Below are 20,595 nucleotides of genomic sequence, written 5' to 3' on the forward strand. Positions count from 1 at the left end.
ATTCATTTATTGGTGTATAGCAGTTTAATCATTCCATGAAGTGAAATAATGAAGGAAGGGTTAAATAAATGTAAAACAAAAAAAGTCTGCTGCCATTAAAACCAATAAAGATCGCGTAAAGTGTTACGTCAGCGCGTCTCTGCACGTACGGATGTACATGATAGGCCAGCGCGCCAAATTGCTGTACGAGCTTAATGTGCGCAGAAAACTGGTTTCTTTAGTATTGTCGGTAAAATCATTGATTTAAGTCGTGTAGACATTGTGCCAACCAGATCCTGTACTAATTTATCCGACTGAACCAGAGCTCTGTCCGCCACCATGGGTTTGCTTGAGCGGTGCCAGGAGCTGTTCAACAGCTCCAACCTGTACGAGGTGCTGGGTATAAACAAAGAGGCGAGTGAGGCAGACATCCGAAAGAGCTACTACAAAGTCTCGCTGAAGGTCCATCCAGACAGGGCTCCAGAAGACCCACAAGCCACAGAGAAGTTTCAGGTTAGCTTTCCTTGCTGTTAGCTGTCAATCTGACAAGCTAGGAGCTAACCTAGCTAACTGGCATTTGCGGTTACTTATGGGAAACCTCGTCTTAGCGCTCTTAAAGTACATTTATCACATTTTCTGTCATTGCAGAAATACAGACACGTTTTAGAATCAAGTTTTCATGCTGCCAAATTTCATATTTGGTATTTGTGATACTTCACTTACATCTAAGTGTAAAATTGTACCTCCAGGTGTTGGGAAAGCTGTATGCGGTGCTAAGCGACAAGGATCAGAGGGCCGTGTATGATGAGCAGGGGGTGGTGGATGAAGAGTCGGACGTTCTCAGTCAGGACCGCTGCTGGGAAGAGTACTGGAGGCTGCTCTTCCCTAAGGTACTGGAGCACACCAGTGGTCACATCCCAAAACAGCGCATATACACAGAAACGGCCTCTACACATCTGCCAGAGCTGTTTAATACAACATGTCTCCGTTCACCATAAAGCAACAAAATACTCTATATGCTTTGTGGGTAACAACTGCAGATAGTTTGTTTACCGTTATTCATCATATGCACAAATCCCATGGTTAGAATAATCCCATAATAAACAATTTGAATGACACTGAAAGGATAGACTCGGGTTTGCCAGTTTGAATTTACTGTGGATTATTTTTTCTAATACATACAGGGTAAGAAATACACATAAATGGCTACTAATATTTCAATATTAGTATATTCCATTAGCAGTTGCAGGACAACCACACACTTTTGATAGCAATAACAAGTTGTTGGTATAATCCCGGCTTAATATATGACTGTTGTTCTTATCAAAAACGAATAGTTAGTTTAAAATAGTCTGGTTTCCTTCCCTGTGAGCTGCATTTTAGTTATAGTCCACAGGTTTTAACAGGGTTCAGATATCCTAGACGTTTAATGTTCGCCCCTTCATCCATTCCAAAATGATCCAAATTTATCCTAGCTTCAACCATCAGACCAAAGTCATCATCCTCAGATTAAAAAGTACACATGAGCTGGAAAGTTGATTATGAACCTGGAGTATCTCCAAAACACCTTAAAGATCGACTGAAATTTGCAGCTGCCGACATGAAGAAGTCAAATACACCCTGGAGAAAAGTGTGACAAGGGTCAAAAATTAGCCACAATGATGAGAAGAATAAGTGTAGGGCTCAAATTGAGGCTTTCAAACCTAAGAATGTTTGTACAATGCTTGTTGTAAAGCTTGGTGGTGGTAGCATCATGATGGTCTGTTTTGCTGCCAATGGTACTGGCACATTGCACAAAGTGGCTGGAATAACAAATATATGAATCTTCCTCCATGTTTATTAATTGCATCTCAGATCAACAGCTAGTTGGCTGAAACTTGGACACAATTGGGTGTTCCAACAGGACCATGATCTTGATCAACATCATAACTGGAACTGATGGAGCAGCCTTACCTTAACCCTCCGAAATGGCTCGGACCTTAAACCCTATGGAAATCTAGTGAACTAGGCCTAAAAGCTGAGTGAAAAATGAAAACAATCTAAATGAATGTACCAATTCTGTCAAACATCCAGTGAAAGTATGAAGGACCTCGTTGATGGCCAAAAAAGCCTGTGGTTGATGTGCAACTTGCTAAGGGACATTGATTCAAATATTAGGGGTGTATTTATATATTTGAGCCTGTATGTGTAATTTTTACCATTTGTCATAGAGAAAATTCACAATAAATTAAAACTTTTTATTACCACAATTAGTAATAAAAAAAATCATTCAATTGTTTGTTGGATCATTGAAAACCCAAATTAGAAACGCAATAATGACCATAATGAGCGCTTGGAAACTCCTGACTGGAGCTGTGCTTCAAGGGTTGCTCAGGTGGTCACTTGCATTTAGTTTTTTATTTAGCGGTTTATGTTTTTTCTGACACGAAGTCTAACAGGAGAGCATTCTTCACTTTGCTGAGAAGTGTTTTAGTTTTACTTCTCTGCTGTTGCTATTTCTGTAAGTTGTACAAGTCTGCTTCTGTATGGAGGTGTTTGAATGTTTTATTCCTGATTTTAAAAACAGGTTTGATCTCATACATTTCCAAGAGAATTTTTATATAAACATAATTATACAAATACAAGTTTTCACATTTCTACAGTGTTTTCTTCATCTGGCGACATGAGTGGTATAATACTCTGTCCTCTTCCAAGACTGATGTGAAAAATGAGAATACAAGTTACTTTGCTACCTGTTTTTGGGGGGGGATCATTACAACCTGCTCTCTGTCCATTCCTCTCCTAGATCACAGTGCAGGACATTCTTGAATTTGAGAAGAAATACAAGGGATCTGAAGAAGAGAGGGAGGATGTGATCCGGCTGTACGTGCAGCACGAGGGGGACTTGGACGCCATCACCGCATCGGCTCTTTGCAGCTCTCAGGAAGACGAGCCCAGGCTGTGCAGCATCATCCAGGCTGCTATCAAGAGCGGAGAAGTGGAAGCCTTCCCGGCTTTTACGAAGGAGAGTGCGACGAAGAAGAGGGCTCGGCGAAAGAGGGTGAGAACTATACATATGTTTAAAAACAGAAGACCCTCAAGCTTAGGCATAGTTTTATTGGTTTTTCTATAATATGATTTTTGTTTTTTAATGGCCAAAGTTTGCCAGTAAACCATCATCAAATAAGTACCTCTTTCTGTTCTCATGCAACAAATGTACATAGAGGTAAACCTGTATTTCTTTCCATTTCACTAACAGTGTGCTTGTAACTGACCTTCCAGGCTGACCGGGAGCGACAAGAAGCAGAGGAAATGAAGACAGAGATGGGGCTTAGTGATGAGGATGAGAGTCTCGTCATGATGCTAAAGGTTTCACATCCTTGCATGCATCTACAAATACTGTGAAAGGCTCTGCTTCTTCGCTCTAACTTTGATCTCTTCCTCATTTTGCAGCAAAAGCAGCAGTCCAGAGAGAAGAATTTTAACAGTTTCCTGTCAGATCTGGAAGCAAAGTACTCCAAAAAAAGCCCAAAACCACAAAAAGGAAAAAAAGCCAAAAAGTAAATGTTAGGATTTTCTTTCTTTTTTATGTTCGTATTACAGTTTAAACAAAGCTTTTCAGACTAACTAAACGTAAAACTGTTTCAGGCTCTTTAGCTCCTAATATAATACAAAAATGTAAATCCTTTTATTTGTTGTAATATGTTGTAAAAGTTCTAATAATAAATGCATTTGTTCACATTATTTGAAGTCTAGTTTCTATAAAACAGATAAAAGAAATAGCATTAAGGGGAAAAAGGGTTGTTGCTTAATTTCCCTTGTGAGAAATAAACTACTTATGCACTAACCCTGATGTATGACCCATTGGCTTTGCTCTAATAAAGAGCTAGAAAATTATATTAAATTTACCACTTTGTTCAGACACCATGAAAAAAGTTCCTTTTGGTATTTACAAATGTTGTGTTTATGCTAAGGTTCCTACATTGTAGGATAATTCCAGCAGAAACACCTGGATAGCAGCGAGCCGTTCAGACACCACACCCTGCATAGTCATTTACCCCTACAGCAACACAGAGCAGTGTGTATTATACATCATATTCACATAAAGAAATACTCATACATAGCCTCACACACAACACAAACTACAAAAGACTGATCGATTTTCATGTTTGGCAGGCCCGTAAGGGGATTTCTGAAATACAAAAATAGGTCTTAAAAATGCAATCCAGGCAAAATTCTAAAAAAAATAAATAAAGAAATTCAAGACAGAGGGCACAGAAAATGCAGGGAAAGATTATTAACACGGCGGTTGTGGAGATCAGGGGCAAACTACAAGCAAGGCCTGCTGGATCTGGATGAGATGCCTCCTCTGGTGTAGGAACGAGGTGGAACAGACGCAGGAACCAGAGCACCTACTGGAAAAAGGAGTAATATCAAACTGCTACTAGCTGTGGCATCATTTCACACTTAAAGATTACTTCAGTTCTACTGTCTGGAAGATGACCTAGCTGTAGTTCTGCCAAGTTATTCTACTGACCTGTGACATGGGCCTGAGGCTCAGGCTCGTCTTCGTTTTTGATGGGCGAGTGCTGGTGGTGAGGAAATGAGTCCAAGAAAGATGAGCTGCTGATCCCAAGACTGATACCTGTCACACCGATGCCCAGAGAGTCTGTTGATATGAAGGAATACATTAATGCAGAAATCATTAACTACAGGACTGAAAGAAAAAATCCAGCTATAAAAAATAAATCCAGCATAAAACAAACCTCCTAAAGGCTTAATGTGATTAAGAAGCTAAAAATCAATGAGCCACTGAGAAATCTTATATCCACAGATGCATCTCCATAACTTACAATATCAGATTCATTGTTCATTTTTATAAATGTGGCTTGCAGTTAACCAAAACCCCGAATTTAATCTCAAAAAATGAAGTAAGAACAAAAAAAAATGTTAATACAGAAATCGTATGTTCTGGTGTAGCCAATCATATGGAAGACTGCTTGATAGATGTCCATAATGACAGTAAGCCACAAAAGTTATTTGCTAAAGAAACTAGCTGTTCACAGAGGGCTGTGTCCAGGCATATTAACTGAAAGTTGAGTGGAAGGAAAAGGTGGACAAGGAACAGAGATAACAACAAACAACGTTGAGAGAATTGGAAAGCAAAGCCCATTTAAGAGTGGGGAACATTCCCACAGCATGGACTAGCCTGGACTCCAGCTGCAGTTAACGCAGCAGGACACATTAAATATGTGGTTAGAAATCTGATTAACTGTTTAGTATCATTGGGATATAAGTGATCTGGAACCACTAAATTAGGTCACACGTTTTAGTTTTCTTCCTGATTTTGAACAGTGTCCCTTCGGGCTGAACTTCTGACCTGTGCCCACAGATGCTCTGCCTGGCCGGCCCTGCCCGATGTTGTCCAGCACAGTGAAGGAACTACGATACGGAGTGTCTGACTAAAAGACAAAATCAGAGGTCATATTCATCACAACAGCCAACAATAAAACATAGAAGTCAAGTTCCATTCTTTGAGGAATCCTAATAAAAAATCTCTTACCCTGTATGTGTGTGTTGTGTTGGGGCGAGAGAAGACATCTAGTATGTGGTGACGGTCCCTCGGTATGGAACCGCGAGCTTCATCGTGTATAGCACTGTGGGCACGGCTGGAGGGGCCTTTTTGACGCTAGTGAGAAAAAGGTTAAACACACAAGCTGATGACAGAGTTTTACTGCCTGTGAACCTTTGAACTCTTTCAAATTTTGTCACAATGCAACTTCAAGCCTTAATGTATTTTATTGTGAATTAATGTGCATAATTGTAGAAGGCGAAGAAGAAGCGTGCAATTTATTTTTTACATTTACGAATAATCATCTGAAAAGTGGGTAAGGCATTTGCATTCAGCCCCCTTTTTTCTGATATCCCTAAATAAAAGTATGTGCAACCACCTGTTTTCTTTTAACTACTGAATATAGTCCATCTGTAATTCAATGTCCGTTTTAAAAGCTGATCTGTGAAGGCCTCAGAGGTTTGTTAGAAAACATTAGTGAGCTAACAGCATCTTGAAGACCAAGGAACACAGCAGACAGGTCAGCGAGAATGTTGTGGAGTGGTTTATACCTGGGTTAGGTTATATACAAATATCCTAAACTTTCAACGTCTCACGTAGCACTGTTTAACCAATCATCTGAAAATGAAAAGAGTTGAGCTCAATTGCAAACAAACCCAGTGTCATGCTCTGGTGAGATGACACTGAAACTGAACTTTGTAGAGGAGACGAAAACTAGCATAGTGTTGGCAGCATCATGCTGTGGGGGTACGTTTCTACACCAGGTAAGGGCAAGCTGGTCGGATTTAATGTAAAGGTAGGCCGAGGCTAAATGCAAGGCAATGCTGCAAGAAAACTCATTAGAGGCTGGAAAAGACAAGGATCTTCAGCTTCAGGAGCATGACATTAGACACCCAGCCAGAGCTGCAAAGAAATGGTTAAGATTAGGACTAGAAAACCGCTGTTCGAAGACGCTCTTCATCTGATCTGACTGCACTTGGCTAATTTGCAAAAGGGAATGAGCAAAAAATTAAGTCTTTAGGTGTAAGAAGTTGGTAGAGAATAAGCCAAAAGACTTGCAGTGGTTCACTACAAGTACACTACACAACCCACCTCTTCACAATTATGCAGTACTTTGTGATGATCTATCACATAAAATCCAGATAAAATACATTAAGTTTAACTTTTCAACATTTTGAAGTAACAAAATGTGGAAAAGTGTAAAGGGTATGACAACTTTAACAAGGCACCACACGGTATACAGGGCGTTGCAAAAGTACTCGGCCCCCTTGAACTGGTCGACCTCTTGCCACATTTCAGGCTTCAAACATAAAGATATAAAATTCAAATGTTTTGGGAAGATTCAACAACAAGTGGGACACAATTGTGAAGTGGAATGAAATTTATTGGATGTGTAAAACGTTTTTAACAAATAAAAAACTGAAAAGTGGGACGTGCAATATTATTCGGCCCCTTTACTTTCAGTGCAGCAAACTCACTCCAGAAGTTCAGTGAGGATCTCTGAATGATCCAATGTTTTCCCAAATGACTGATGATGATAAATAGAATACACCTGTGTGTAATCAAGTCTCCGTATAAATGCACCTGCTCTGTGATAGTCTCAGGGTTCTGTTCAAAGCGCAGAGAGCATCATGAAGACCAAGGAACACACCAGGCAGGTCTGAGATACTGTTGTGGAGAAGTTTAAAGTTGGATTTGGATACAAAAAGATTTCCCAAGCTTTAAACATCCCAAGGAGCACTGTGCAAGCAATCATATTGAAATGGAAGGAGTATCAGACTACTGCAAATCTACCAAGACCCGGCCGTCCCTCTAAACTTTCATCTCGAACAAGGAGAAGACTGATCAGAGATGCAGCCAAGAGGCCCATGATCACTCTGGATGAACTGCAGAGATCTACAGCTGAGGGGGGAGAGTCTGTCCATAGGACAACAATCAGTCGTACACTGCACAAATCTGGCCTTTATGGAAGAGTGGCAAGAAGAAAGCCATTTCTTAAAGGCATCCATAGAAAGTCTCATTTAAAGTTTTCCACAAACCACCTGGGAGACACACCAAACATGTGGAAGAAGTTGCTCTGGTCAGATGAAACCAAAATCAAACTGTTTGGCCACAATGCAAAACGATATGTTGGTATAAAAGAAACACAGCCCATCACCTGAACACACCATCCCCACTGTCAAACATGGTGGTGGCAGCATCATGGTTTGGGCCTGCTTTTCATCAGCAGGGACAGAGAAGATGGTCAAAATTGATGGGAAGATGAATGGGGCCAAATACAGGACCATTCTGGAAGACAACCTGTTGGAGTCTGCAAGAGACCTGAGACTGGGACGGAGATTTATCTTCCAACAAGACAATGATCCAAAACATAAAGCCAAATCTACAATGGAATGGTTCACAAATACATGTATCCAGGTGTTGGAATGGCCAAGTCAAAGTCCAGACCTGAATCCAATCAAGAATCTGTGGAAAGAGTTGAAGACTCCTGTTCACGAACGCTCTCCATCTAACCTCACTGAGCTCGCGCTGTTCTGCAAGGAAGAATGGGCAAGAATTTCAGTCTCTTGATGTGCAAAACTGATAGAGACATACGCCAAGTGACTTGCAGCTGTAATTACAGCAAAGGGTGGCGCTACAAAGAATTAACGCAAGGGGGCCGAATAATATTGCATGCCCCACTTTTCAGTTTTTTATTTGTTAAACAAGTTTGACACATCCAATAAATTTCATTCCACTTCATGATTGTGTCCCACTTGTTGTTGATTCTTCATAAAAATTAATAATTTTATATCTTTATGTTTGAAGCCTGAAGTGTGGCAAGAGGTTGAAAAGTTCAAGGGGGCCAAATACTTTCACAAGTCACTGTATAACTTTTTTAATGAGATGACTAATTCCAGCCATATTCATTTTGCTGACACATGTACCTGTGTGACCTTTGACAGCAGCCCTGGATGAGACGACTCAGATTCTCCGGTTCCGATGGGGGGCAGGGGAGTGTTGCGGCTCAGGGGCAACAACGGCGATGTTAATCGGTCGCTGGCTGTGGTTCTGTTGGAGAGAAATTTGATCACTTTCACATTGAAAGAGTTCTTTGTTCGATCTCTGTTCGTTTGTTTCTGACAAAAGGAATGACAGTGGGAGTTCTATTTGTAAATGGTTACAGCTGAACGTTTAATAGACTACATTTGTCAATCAAATCCAAATTTGTTTTATCCAAAGTAGAGGTCAAATTCATGGGTCAAGATTGTGTACAGTCATGAGTCCAAATGACCTTTGCTTCCATATTAATCTTTACGGAGGTACACAAGCATCTGATGAGATTAAAGTAATAAAAAGAAGGGCAGGGGTTCAGTAGGGTTACTGCAATGCTTCAACTCACAGACGTGTCCCCCGGATAACCTCATCTAGGTATCCTCCTGTGCCGGACTGACTCAAGCTTTGAACAAGGGGCAGTAGGTTCCGGGGAGGAGGGTTTCGGCGGCGAGCTGACTGCAGTGGGCGGGACAGCGAGGAAGAACTCTGCTCCAGGGCTCTGCGAGGACGAGGTTTGCTGGAAGGGACAGCGCTAGAGCCTGGTCTGTGAGACGCACGCTCGTCCGGCTCCCTGTGCGGGAACAGAGAAAGACGCAAGGTTGATGAACTGTTCAAAGCCAGATGTTTAAATCAGAAACAAAACACAATCTGATCAAGGCTTTGCATCTCTTTTTTTGCTAAATATAATAGTAAGAAGGGTAAAATATGTCCATACTGGCTTCTCTCCAGCACGGCCAAGTTTCTCTGCTGCAGGGGGATGCTGTGAATCACAATGAGGTCATTCAAGTTGTGCTGCGTTGCTGTTGCCCCCACAGGCGCCCTAACAACCTGAGCATGGAAGAAGAGGAGTGAGAGGAAATATCAAGTAAGGAGGAACACACAACGTTTTTAATAGCAGGGTTAAGGACAGAGACGATGAAGATGAGAAAAAAAGATGGAGGAATCCCTGGAAAAATGTGGTTAGTTACTTCAAAATACAACTCTTGAAATATAGTCACCATGCAGCTAAGCCACCAATAAATTAGTCACTAATCGTAAAATGGGTAATTGCAGTAACTAAAGAGAAACGCTGTTCAAAAAGAAAAAGATCTAAATAAAAACAAAGTTGTGCATCTTGCAAATGTGTTGAAGATGATTAAAGAGATAAACAGTGGGGATGCTTTGGTGTTAATCAACAGGCACAAGCAAATATATTCAGGATAATGAGCCTCAACAGATGGCCTACACACAACACACCACCGCTTCAGCTTTAAGCAGGAGAATAACATACAGCGGAAGGTCTTTTCTGCTGTTTGGATTTCCGTCTGGATTTGTGCTTTGAGCCCCTTGACTTTGTGTTCTTTAGAGGGGGGGCACGTCCAAAGAAAGACAGTGGATACAGAGAAAAGGAGGGGTGGCAAAGTAGAGAGAATAAAAAAAAGAATTGTATAAGTAGAGTGATACAAAGTTAAAGAAGCAAAATATTAAAAAAAACAGCAGGTTCAAAACCATTTTAAAATAAAGTACAGAGCAAAAAGGGATGGAAACAGGGATATAAGAACTGAAGAGTAACAGGCAGAAATGAAGACTCTGGGGAATATAAAACATCCCTTTTCTAAGCGTAGAGCACATCACCCCAGCTCTAAAGTCCCTAAGTCCCTACACTGGCTCCCTGTATCTCAGAGAACAGACTTTAAAATACTTAGTTTATAAAATCACTGAATGGCTTAACACCAAAGTAAATTAAAGATTTGTTGTTATTGTGTTAACCTTCCAGACCACTCAGGTCTTCTTGTTCAAGTCCGGAGAAGCAACTGCAACAATGCTGAATGCCAGACTTCTTTAATATTAAGGTTAAAACTCCATTTATTTAGATTTGCTTTTGATTCTTCTATTTAAACTATTAACTAAAACATATTGTAAAGGTTTCTACTGTGGATAAAGGTTAATTAGGATTTTCCACCTCGGAACAGACAACATAAAGTTAGGGGGAAGGTAACAGAGCGCAGAGAATGATCTGACTCTTGGTCCAGATGTAGACAAGAATTTTTCCCCCATTACCCAGACGCGTAATGGGCCAGAAGAGTTCTGAAGAATTGCTTCCTTCCCCCGGGAGAAACGTTTGATTTTATGTTAAGAAAAAATATGGACCAAAAAGCACAGAGTGCATTAATGAATAGGTTAAAATATTAGCTTTTCTGACATGGGGCTCGTTCAGCCCTAAAATATTAAAATTCTTTCATTTTAAACTGTAGTACAACTTTTTTTTTCTTTTACTTTCCTTTATCTTGCAACTCCAAAGTACTTTTTAGTGTTTTTTACATTGCAAAGTACTTTTCTTCATCATGTAAAACACTCTGAAATGTTGCTGAAAGGTACTATACAAGCAAACTTGCCTTGCCTTCTTCTCTTCAGCTACTTCTACAGGTTTTCAACACAATTTAGTTCTGGGGACTGAGGTTGCCATGGAAGACGGTAGATATTATGTCTGGTGAACAATTTGGCCACATTCTTTGGATTAATATTCTGCTCAAAAACTCGCTGACCACTCATCTTCTGTTTTCTGGCAGAGGTCACCAGATTTTATTTTAACATCTCCTGATATTCCGAAGAAGTAATAATGCCAAGAAGTAAAACAATGTTCCCAGGGGCTCTGGAAGAGAAACAAGAGCACAAGACCACAGATCCTCTACCATACTTAACAGTGGGCATGAAGTACTTTCCCACATCCTCGTCATTTGTATCACACAGGACCCACCTGAAGTGTTTGTGGCCGAAAAACTTAATCTTAGTCTCATCTGTCCAAAGCACATGGTTCCAATTAAAGGTCCAGTAGAGTTTGGCACACTTCACACTTTTATGTTTGTGATGGTAGGACAGAAAATGCCTTGCATGTCTTCTAAAAAAGCAGTTGAGATGCTGATAGTTATGGGACTTGGTGATGCTACTCTTTCAGGACGTCTTGATAAACATGGCTGATTATCCAGTCTATCGGCCAGTGTCAAAGAGAGTCTCTGTGTCACATCATATTTATACCCCAATGAAACAGGAAGTCGTGGATTAATAAATAAAAGCTGAGACAGTCTGACCAACTTTAAAAAGGTGAACATTAAAAAGGCATCAGTTACATAAATGTTATATGAATTGCTGATGGCTTAAAAAAGGGCAGCAAATTTGATTATGTTAAAAATCTTCTTTTAATGTAGAATTTTTCTTTCCCCTTTGAATAAATTGAATAAAATGTTATGGTGGATAAAAAGATCTGAGTGATGTTTGCTGCTTCAGTAAAAAAAAAAAAAAAAAAAAGCTTTTGCAAACCTTTATCATGGGTTATGATCCTTTTGTTGTTGACATGTTGTCAAATTGTTTTCATTGAGGTAGACTGAAATTGCCTGAAAGTTACCACATAAAGTAATGTTTTATGGGATGTGAAAAGAAAATCACAGAATTGATTATCTGATCTACTGAGACTGATATTTATGAGATAAAGTTTCCAGCCTCTCATTTCTAGTCGTCCTCAAGCTACTGACCTGGAGCTGTGGTCCAGCTGCAAGAGGTGGCACCCGGCTCTGACCGAGTTTTGGAAGCACGGTGGGCAGCGTGGAGAGCAGCATAAAAGGATTCTGAGTGTTTGGTTGCACATGGCTCAGGTTCCCACAAATGGTTTCTTCATCTGTCAAAAATATATTAACATTTGAATCCCCAAAACACAAACATAGACACAGGGATCCAACACATTTTTCCCTTCAAAATTTCAGACCTTTCCACACTCAACTTTCCAAAGTTCATGGTCTCTTATGTTCATCTTAAAATAATAAATACAAAAAAGTTACCCACGAATTTATGGCCGATATTTCTGCAAAGGGAGAGCTTTAAAATTGGAATCTCAAAACACCACAAATTGGACGGACAAACGGGGGGGGGAAGGAAGGATGGATGGATGGGAGGGAGGGAGGTAGGCAGGCAGGACGTACAGACGGAACGGACGGAGGGACAGAGAGAGGGAGGGATGGAGGCAGGAAGGAAGGAAAGACGGAAGGAAGGAAGAAAAATATGCAGTATTACGGGAGGTGCCGCACTCCCAGTGACGTTGCACCAGCTCTTTCATCCAACCAACCAGCTCCTGCCAAACATCATCAAACAGCAAGTCGAGAACAGCCTGACGGCGACAGCGGTACGGTGAAACAGGGGGCAGACTGTGATGCCTCCGAGCTGACTCCAAACATTCCTCATAACGATCATCATTCCTTTTGGGGACACAAAATACTCATTTTACTTTTGTTCAAATTATGTTACACAAAATGAACAATACTTGTATTGCAGGCTTGTTTAGGTTTATGCAGTTTATGAAGGTGAGCAACTCACAAGTCACTGCCATCAAAAGCCAGATATTCCTCCATCACACCCTCTACGTCGATCACTCTTGACTGGTCATAGCTGCTGGAGGTGTTGTTAGGAAGGCCATCAAACGCAGATGATGAGAATTTGATCAGCCCAGCTTTCCTGCCCTGAATATTCAACCTTTTTTTTCCAAAAAGAAGACACTGTTATTCAGAAACACTCAGGTTTTAAAACACATCTTACAACGCAAAAGAAAAACCCTGCATGTGCACATGCAACTTGATCTGATCGAGCTAACCCAGTTAAAAGGTGTCCTAGTCAGGTAGACACACAGCCTTGCGCACACAACTCTGGAGTGTCATCTGTAAATCTCAACTACCCAATGTGACTTTGTCCCAAATATTTAACGAACTAGGCAGAGTATGTAGGTCACAGAACTGGAGTCAGCGAGGACTCCTTTAAAACAGCAGCAATCAGAAAATGCTGCCAAAAGTCACTCGATACAAACATTCTAGTGTTTATTTTAGAAAAGCAAGGAAACACCTCAAAAAAGCGACTAATTTACAGAGTAACACTATCTTTCCAGCAAATGTACAGGTCCTTCTCAAAATATTAGCATATTGTGATAAAGTTCATTATTTTCCATAATGTCATGATGAAAATTTAACATTCATATATTTTAGATTCATTGCACACTAACTGAAATATTTCAGGTCTTTTATTGTCTTAATACGGATGATTTTGGCATACAGCTCATGAAAACCCAAAATTCCTATCTCACAAAATTAGCATATTATTAAAAGGGTCTCTAAACGAGCTATGAACCTAATCATCTGAATCAACGAGTTAACTAAACACCTGCAAAAGATTCCTGAGGCCTTTAAAACTCCCAGCCTGGTTCATCACTCAAAACCCCAATCATGGGTAAGACTGCCGACCTGACTGCTGTCCAGAAGGCCACTATTGACACCCTCAAGCAAGAGGGTAAGACACAGAAAGAAATTTCTGAACGAATAGGCTGTTCCCAGAGTGCTGTATCAAGGCACCTCAGTGGGAAGTCTGTGGGAAGGAAAAAGTGTGGCAGAAAACGCTGCACAACGAGAAGAGGTGACCGGACCCTGAGGAAGATTGTGGAGAAGGGCCGATTCCAGACCTTGGGGGACCTGCGGAAGCAGTGGACTGAGTCTGGAGTAGAAACATCCAGAGCCACCGTGCACAGGCGTGTGCAGGAAATGGGCTACAGGTGCCGCATTCTCCAGGTCAAGCCACTTTTGAACCAGAAACAGCGGCAGAAGCGCCTGACCTGGGCTACAGAGAAGCAGCACTGGACTGTTGCTCAGTGGTCCAAAGTACTTTTTTCGGATGAAAGCAAATTCTGCATGGTGCCAGAGTCTGGAGGAAGACTGGGGAGAAGGAAATGCCAAAATGCCAGAAGTCCAGTGTCAAGTACCCACAGTCAGTGATGGTCTGGGGTGCCGTGTCAGCTGCTGGTGTTGGTCCACTGTGTTTTATCAAGGGCAGGGTCAATGCAGCTAGCTATCAGGAGATTTTGGAGCACTTCATGCTTCCATCTGCTGAAAAGCTTTATGGAGATGAAGATTTCATTTTTCAGCACGACCTGGCACCTGCTCACAGTGCCAAAACCACTGGTAAATGGTTTAATGACCATGGTATCACTGTGCTCAATTGGCCTGCCAACTCTCCTGACCTGAACCCCATAGAGAATCTGTGGGATATTGTGAAGAGAACGTTGAGAGACTCAAGACCCAACACTCTGGATGAGCTAAAGGCCGCTATCGAAGCATCCTGGGCCTCCATAAGACCTCAGCAGTGCCACAGGCTGATTGCCTCCATGCCACGCCGCATTGAAGCAGCCATTTCTGCAAAAGGATTCCCGACCAAGTATTGAGTGCATAACTGTACATGATTATTTGAAGGTTGACGTTTTTTGTATTAAAAACACTTTTCTTTTATTGGTCGGATGAAATATGCTAATTTTGTGAGATAGGAATTTTGGGTTTTCATGAGCTGTATGCCAAAATCATCCGTATTAAGACAATAAAAGACCTGGAATATTTCAGTTAGTGTGCAATGAATCTAAAATATATGAATGTTAAATTTTCATCATGACATTATGGAAAATAATTAACTTTATCACAATATGCTAATATTTTGAGAAGGACCTGTATTTATCTGCAAAGGACAAATAAAGATTGACTAAGCTGATGTGCTTTTCTCATGACTGCCTTATCTGTTTCAACACGCTGCAAAGAACCTGACATAACCAGAAGACGAAAACTACCTCTGAGAAGATAAAACAGATGAAATCCTTTAATCAGTCAGCAAAGCAGTGGCCTGTGTTTTTAAAACCTACTCTGCACCCCCTTTCTCTTTGCCTTGGCACTTCACAGCACTTTTTCTGCCTGCTGACGGGCTGCTGGCAGGGCTGACGGTCCCTGGAGTGGCGTACCACTGGAAGCCCTCATCCGTGGGACACAAAAGCTGAGTCCCCACAATCCTGAGGAAGACACATCCAACTAAAAAAGCAAACTTTCAAAACAAAACAAAACTATGAGCTGAAGGAAAACAGCACATAACTTACCGAAGATGCGGAAAGCGTGTGGTCCACTCCTGGCATTCGTCCTGCAGCCCCTGGAGTATCCCTTCCCCACTGCCTCTCCCTTCGTACAGCTCGGTGTCAATCTCATCAAACATCTGCTGCACCTGCCGCGATGCCGCCTTGTCGAACTCCTGTGGGACAGAGAAATACAAACACAGTCGGGGAAACTATTTCTTCTCTCGCACGCTGAATCTACTTTTGAAAGCTGCTGCTTTGCATTCTGGTTCTATCTGCAAGCAAGCTGCAGCGTTTTTTTTTTGTTTTTTGTTTTTATAAACTCCTATGGATTCTCGAGGTGTTTGTTTGGGCCCCAGCAGGACCATAAACAAAAACAAAAAAATAGAGACATGTAAAGAAAAAGAGTAGAGCTGTGAGTTAGTTTTTTTATTGACCGGTGTATAAAGAACAGTATAATAACAACCCGACTAGAATGTTGCCTTGCATAAGAACTACCAGCATACAAATTAGCCATCTGGTATGTTACACAGATACTGTGTCTGTTTCCCACATTTTCCAAAAGGTGTTAAATGCTGGTTAGACATAATAAAAATGTGACAACATGTTTGTGTAGAAGCGGAACAAATGGTAGAGGATGCTTTCAACACAAAGAAGGAATGTCTTTTACAACTCACACAGATCATGCTAAGATTGCTTTCTGAACAACAGTAGACTTACATCATAGCCCCAGGAGAAAACGGAGCTCCTTTCTGTGGAGATACCGGTTCCTGTGGAGCTGTGAATACCGGACCAGGACTGGTTGGATGACACTGAGATGACGGTCGGGCAGTCGGAGCGGTCTGAGGCGGCAGACGTCTGTGAGCTGAATAGAAAACGCAGCGATCTTTTATTTTATCTTATATTAACATGAAGCTTTCAAAGCAAAAACTGGAAGTGCCTTGCCAAACATTAATCTTAACCCCCTGTAATTTTTATCATGTTACAAACACAGACCTCAGAGAATTTTAATATGATTTCATGTGATAGACCAACACAAAGTAAAGCATAATTGTACAGAGGAAGAGAATCAGAATGTTTTACAAATAAAAATCTGAAAAAGTGTGTATTTAGACCCCTTTACATTAATTTTCCTAAATTAAATCCATTGTAACCACCTGCTTTTAGAAGTAAAATACTTAGTAAACAGAGTTCAGGGGTTTGTAATTTACTCTCAGTATGGACACAGCTGTTCTGTGAAGGCCTCAGAGGATTGTTAGGGAACACAGCACACAGGGCAGAGATAAAGATGTGCAGGGCTTTAAGTTCATAACACAATATCGCAAACATTTAACATGTCACTGTTCAACGCATCATCTGAAAAGAGAAAGAATATAACACAACTACAAACCTACCAAGATATAAATATACAAATTTTTTTTAAGTTATCTTTAGACTCTAGTGGCCTTTATTATTTTTTAAGTAATTTTACCATCCAACTTAACTAGCATTAATCAAAGAAGTATCCAAGAGGACCACGGCAGGTTTGGAAGAGCTGCAAACATTCACAGCTAAGGTGGATCTGGATTTTGTAGGGAGTGGAAGAAGAAAGCCATTATTTAAAGAAAACCATAAGAGGACTCATATGTGGTTTGCTACAAGCCCCGCAGAGAACAAATTAAACATGTGGAAGAAGATGCTCTAGTCAGATGATACCAAATCATTTTTACTAATTTTGTCTGACATGCCGAAATGGTATGTGTCGTAAAAAACACTGCATCAGCCTGAACGCTCCATCCTCATAGTGAAACACTGTGGAGGCAGCAATACTTTTCTTCACAGGGGACAGGGCAACGGGGCAGGGTTGATGTGAAGATGGACGAAGCATCTACTCCAGTAATTGTCTTTTTTTCTACTGTGAGCAAGAAAAGATGGATAGAGCAAAACAGCCGAAGTTATAGGCCATAAAACACTGTCAGAATGGTCTAGTCAAAGCCCAGACCTAAATCCAATTGAGAATCTAGATAGTTTTTTTTACAGACACTTTCTAACTAATCTGACAGACCTCATACTATTTTGACTTGCAGCCATGCACTACACTGAGCAAAAATGTAAGTTTTTAGATGTGCAAAGCTGGTAAAGGCATGCCCCAAAAGACTTCTAGCTTTAACTGGAACACACATTTCAGATGTTCATTTGTAAAACATTTTGAAAACCATATGGCAACATCAACCTTACAAAATGCACTACTTTGTGTCAGTCTGTCAAACAAAATCCCAGGGGAATACATTGTAGCTTGAGGCTGTAATGTGACATAATATGCAAATGTTCAAGAAGTATGAATACTTTGCAAGGCACCGAATCTCCTGCAAATATGTATAGGATGCACAATCTATGGTAAACCTAAAAATGTTTTTCATGCCAATGCAAACTCATTTTTTCTGTGTTTCACATCAATAAACAAGAAACATCTAATGTCTATTTTAACGTCAAGGAAATCTCATTTATGAGGCTACAGAAATATAATTAGCAGTGGCTGCTGACGGAATCAAACTGGAAATAAGGAGCAAATGTCAACTCGATAGAATATTCTAACAGGCTGCCTAATTATTCATCCTTTTGACTGCACATCTGAAGGAGGCAACGTGGTATTAATTAATCCGCTTCTTCTGGGTGTCATATAGCAAGAACTCGGAGAATCGGCTGTCTGCTCAAGACGGTGTACAGTTACAACACATCCAGAGTATCTGTGTGTGCGTTCTTAGTGCAGTCGCTTGTTCTATATCTTGGTCTTGCTCTAGACTTGCAAAGGTTAAAGGGGCAACTCCAGCTTGCGGGCACTCAATTACCTGTTGTGTGCGGAGACAGCTTCCTGCAGGTCATGGAGGTAGTGCGGAGGGGTTTGGATTTCGTTTACTTCTTCAGGGAGAGGGTGGTGATCGAGGCTGCTTCGAGACAAACCACGACTGCACAGAAGAGACATTGAGAAATTATCCATAGTGTCATCTGAGGATGACGCCCAACATCTTGCCTTTATTCCATAAATGGCCCTATAATTGTGAAAGCATGATGAGATAAGAGAGACACCATATTTCCCTGTTACTGAAACAGCAGATAACCCTGAAACCGGCAAAAAATGAGTTATTTACACTATATAAAACAGTTTAGACCCTGTTTACAGTAGGCATGGGCCAGTTTATCATTCTCAGGGGATGATACCAATTTCACAATATAATTTACAAACATTTTCAGCAAAAATGTATCCATAACATGGTCTAATTCCTTTTATTTAGCACAGAAGCAACAATTATTCCTTTTGCTAGTGAAAAAAATAGAACGTTTTGTGTGATTTTAGAGAAATTAAGGTAAAAATGAACTGAACTATCTTGCATCTGTGTAAGAGCTGCAGCAGGCAAACAATACTATCTTCCTGGGAACCAATAAAACACAAAGCTTCTTATAGACATCAAACATCTTCACTCTAAAAATCTTTTTTATAAGATGATGGAAAATGCGCCAGACTGATAAAAGTTCTATGAAGCTCTGCCCCTCCTCTTGCTGCACACTGTCTGTCAACTGGATTAAAGAAGGCAATAAAAAGAAAAATATGGCTGTTTGAAAATATTTTCAGTCTAATAAACGCAGAGAGTCATGGCTTTGAAACTAAAGGAGTCCCAGCCATCAACCACTGTTATTAACCTGCTACTTCCAGCTTGTTAAAGCTGTGCTACTCTATAACATGCGGAACAGCGAAAAGGTTTAGCAACAATACTTGTTATTGATCCCATTATTATAACTGTATGTGTCAACATATTGGATTATTTTTTTGCAGGAGTAGGAACAACTGTTGCCTCTCTGCTTTAATTACCACTTAATATATCATGTTAAACCCTTATTTACTTTGCTACCTTGAAACCCTCGATATTTTTACTGAAGGTTATCATACCATTAGAATCTCATACTGTTAGTAGCAGGCGATCAAAGCATAATCTCGTCTACCAGTAAAATTGATATTGGTGAGAGGTCTAAGCTAAAGCTACATAATGATAATCTGACTGATAACAAATACAGAATGTTTGAAGAGGAACAATTTATATAAAGATCTTGTGAAGTCTGAGTCTCTAAATCAGAAGACAGACCAGATGAAGAGTAAATGTGTTTGACCAGTCACTAACGCATTTTACCAGAGCTTTAAGTCACTGACAGCTTAAAACCAACTTGTATACAGAGCATAATTTAACCATCCACCTTTACCGTTTACTACTCACATCTCAAGTTTATGCGATACTGCTCTCCTGTTGTACCGAGAAATCATCCTTTCTCTCCGTTTCAAGGGCTCGAGCCCACGTCTCTCATCCTCGCCTCCTCTCCATGGACTCTCTGCGAACAGGGAGGGAGCTCCAACATCTCCTCCAGTCCCCCTCTAGGTCCCCACCAGGTAAAAGCCTGGATCTGGAATATTGGACGGGGCTGCGGCTAACGTTAGAGGGGGAGGCTACGCTTGGAAATAGGCTAACTAGCGTTGCATGGACGATGACACAAAAACACTATAAAGTAAAGGTGGTGCCGCAGCACTTCTAAGAGGTGACTCATCGTCAGCCTCGTCTCGCTAAACCAATAATAATCGTGTGTGGTCAAAGATTTATCCGTCTGCGTTTCTTAAAGACTAAACTTCGAGAATTTACGATGCTAACGTTAGCACAAACGTCAACAATAGCACGGCTGTCATGGAGACGTGACTTCATAAGCGCGCGGTTACCTGGGAAATGTATTCCTGCTTTGGGTAAAATGGTTTCATGTCACCAACACTCGTTGAAAAACACTGAAACATGGCAGCGTCATGCTGTGGGAAGGCTTTAGCAGGGACAAGGAAGCCGGTGACAGTTGATGAGTTATTTGTTTACTGTATAAAACTGATTTGAATAAACCTTAAACATGACTTCTTACAATGTTTAGTTTTTTTTTTCTTTTTCTAGGAAAAAGCATTGTCCCTTGTTGTTTATCATTTTATAGTTTTGTCCTTTTCAACGTTATTTAAAATTGTATTGCAAAGCATAACTACAAATAAAGTTATTTTTAAAAACGCTTTACCTCAAGTGAATTTTCGCTATTCTTTTATTTTTCCTACATTTCCCATAGTTCCTCACAGTGATGT

The 20,595-nt window shown here is 40.6% G+C and overlaps 2 protein-coding genes across 4 annotated transcripts; one reads left to right on the plus strand and one right to left on the minus strand.

Moving 5' to 3' along the window:
- The first annotated feature begins 139 nt into the window (after window positions 1-139).
- dnajc9 (DnaJ (Hsp40) homolog, subfamily C, member 9) lies at window positions 140-3,702 on the plus strand. The gene is made up of 5 exons (XM_047351608.1): window positions 140-492; window positions 729-869; window positions 2,765-3,019; window positions 3,241-3,327; window positions 3,412-3,702. The coding sequence occupies exons 1-5, from the start codon at window positions 319-321 to the stop codon at window positions 3,520-3,522; spliced, it is 768 nt and encodes a 255-aa protein (XP_047207564.1). The 5' UTR covers window positions 140-318; the 3' UTR covers window positions 3,523-3,702.
- On the minus strand, window positions 3,526-20,194 carry fam149b1 (family with sequence similarity 149 member B1). Of its 3 annotated transcripts, none has more exons than XM_047351602.1 (16): window positions 19,709-20,194; window positions 18,290-18,406; window positions 16,182-16,326; window positions 15,489-15,637; window positions 15,261-15,404; window positions 12,911-13,066; window positions 12,611-12,792; window positions 12,076-12,218; window positions 9,837-9,905; window positions 9,282-9,394; window positions 8,913-9,137; window positions 8,458-8,581; window positions 5,522-5,647; window positions 5,339-5,420; window positions 4,496-4,627; window positions 3,526-4,370 (listed from the first exon to the last, which is right to left on the minus strand). In XM_047351602.1, the coding sequence occupies exons 1-16, from the start codon at window positions 19,753-19,755 to the stop codon at window positions 4,288-4,290; spliced, it is 2,037 nt and encodes a 678-aa protein (XP_047207558.1). In that variant the 5' UTR covers window positions 19,756-20,194; the 3' UTR covers window positions 3,526-4,287. The 3 variants fall into 3 exon arrangements, with proteins under 3 accessions (XP_047207558.1, XP_047207557.1, XP_047207559.1); XM_047351601.1 differs by having other exon boundaries at window positions 3,526-4,373; window positions 19,709-20,192; XM_047351603.1 differs by lacking the exon at window positions 9,837-9,905 and having other exon boundaries at window positions 3,526-4,373; window positions 19,709-20,188.
- Window positions 20,195-20,595: the final 401 nt, after the last annotated feature.

The sequence above is a fragment of the Girardinichthys multiradiatus genome, chromosome 22 (assembly GCF_021462225.1).
Source record: "Girardinichthys multiradiatus isolate DD_20200921_A chromosome 22, DD_fGirMul_XY1, whole genome shotgun sequence".
In the NCBI taxonomy this organism is placed as follows: domain Eukaryota; kingdom Metazoa; phylum Chordata; class Actinopteri; order Cyprinodontiformes; family Goodeidae; genus Girardinichthys; species Girardinichthys multiradiatus.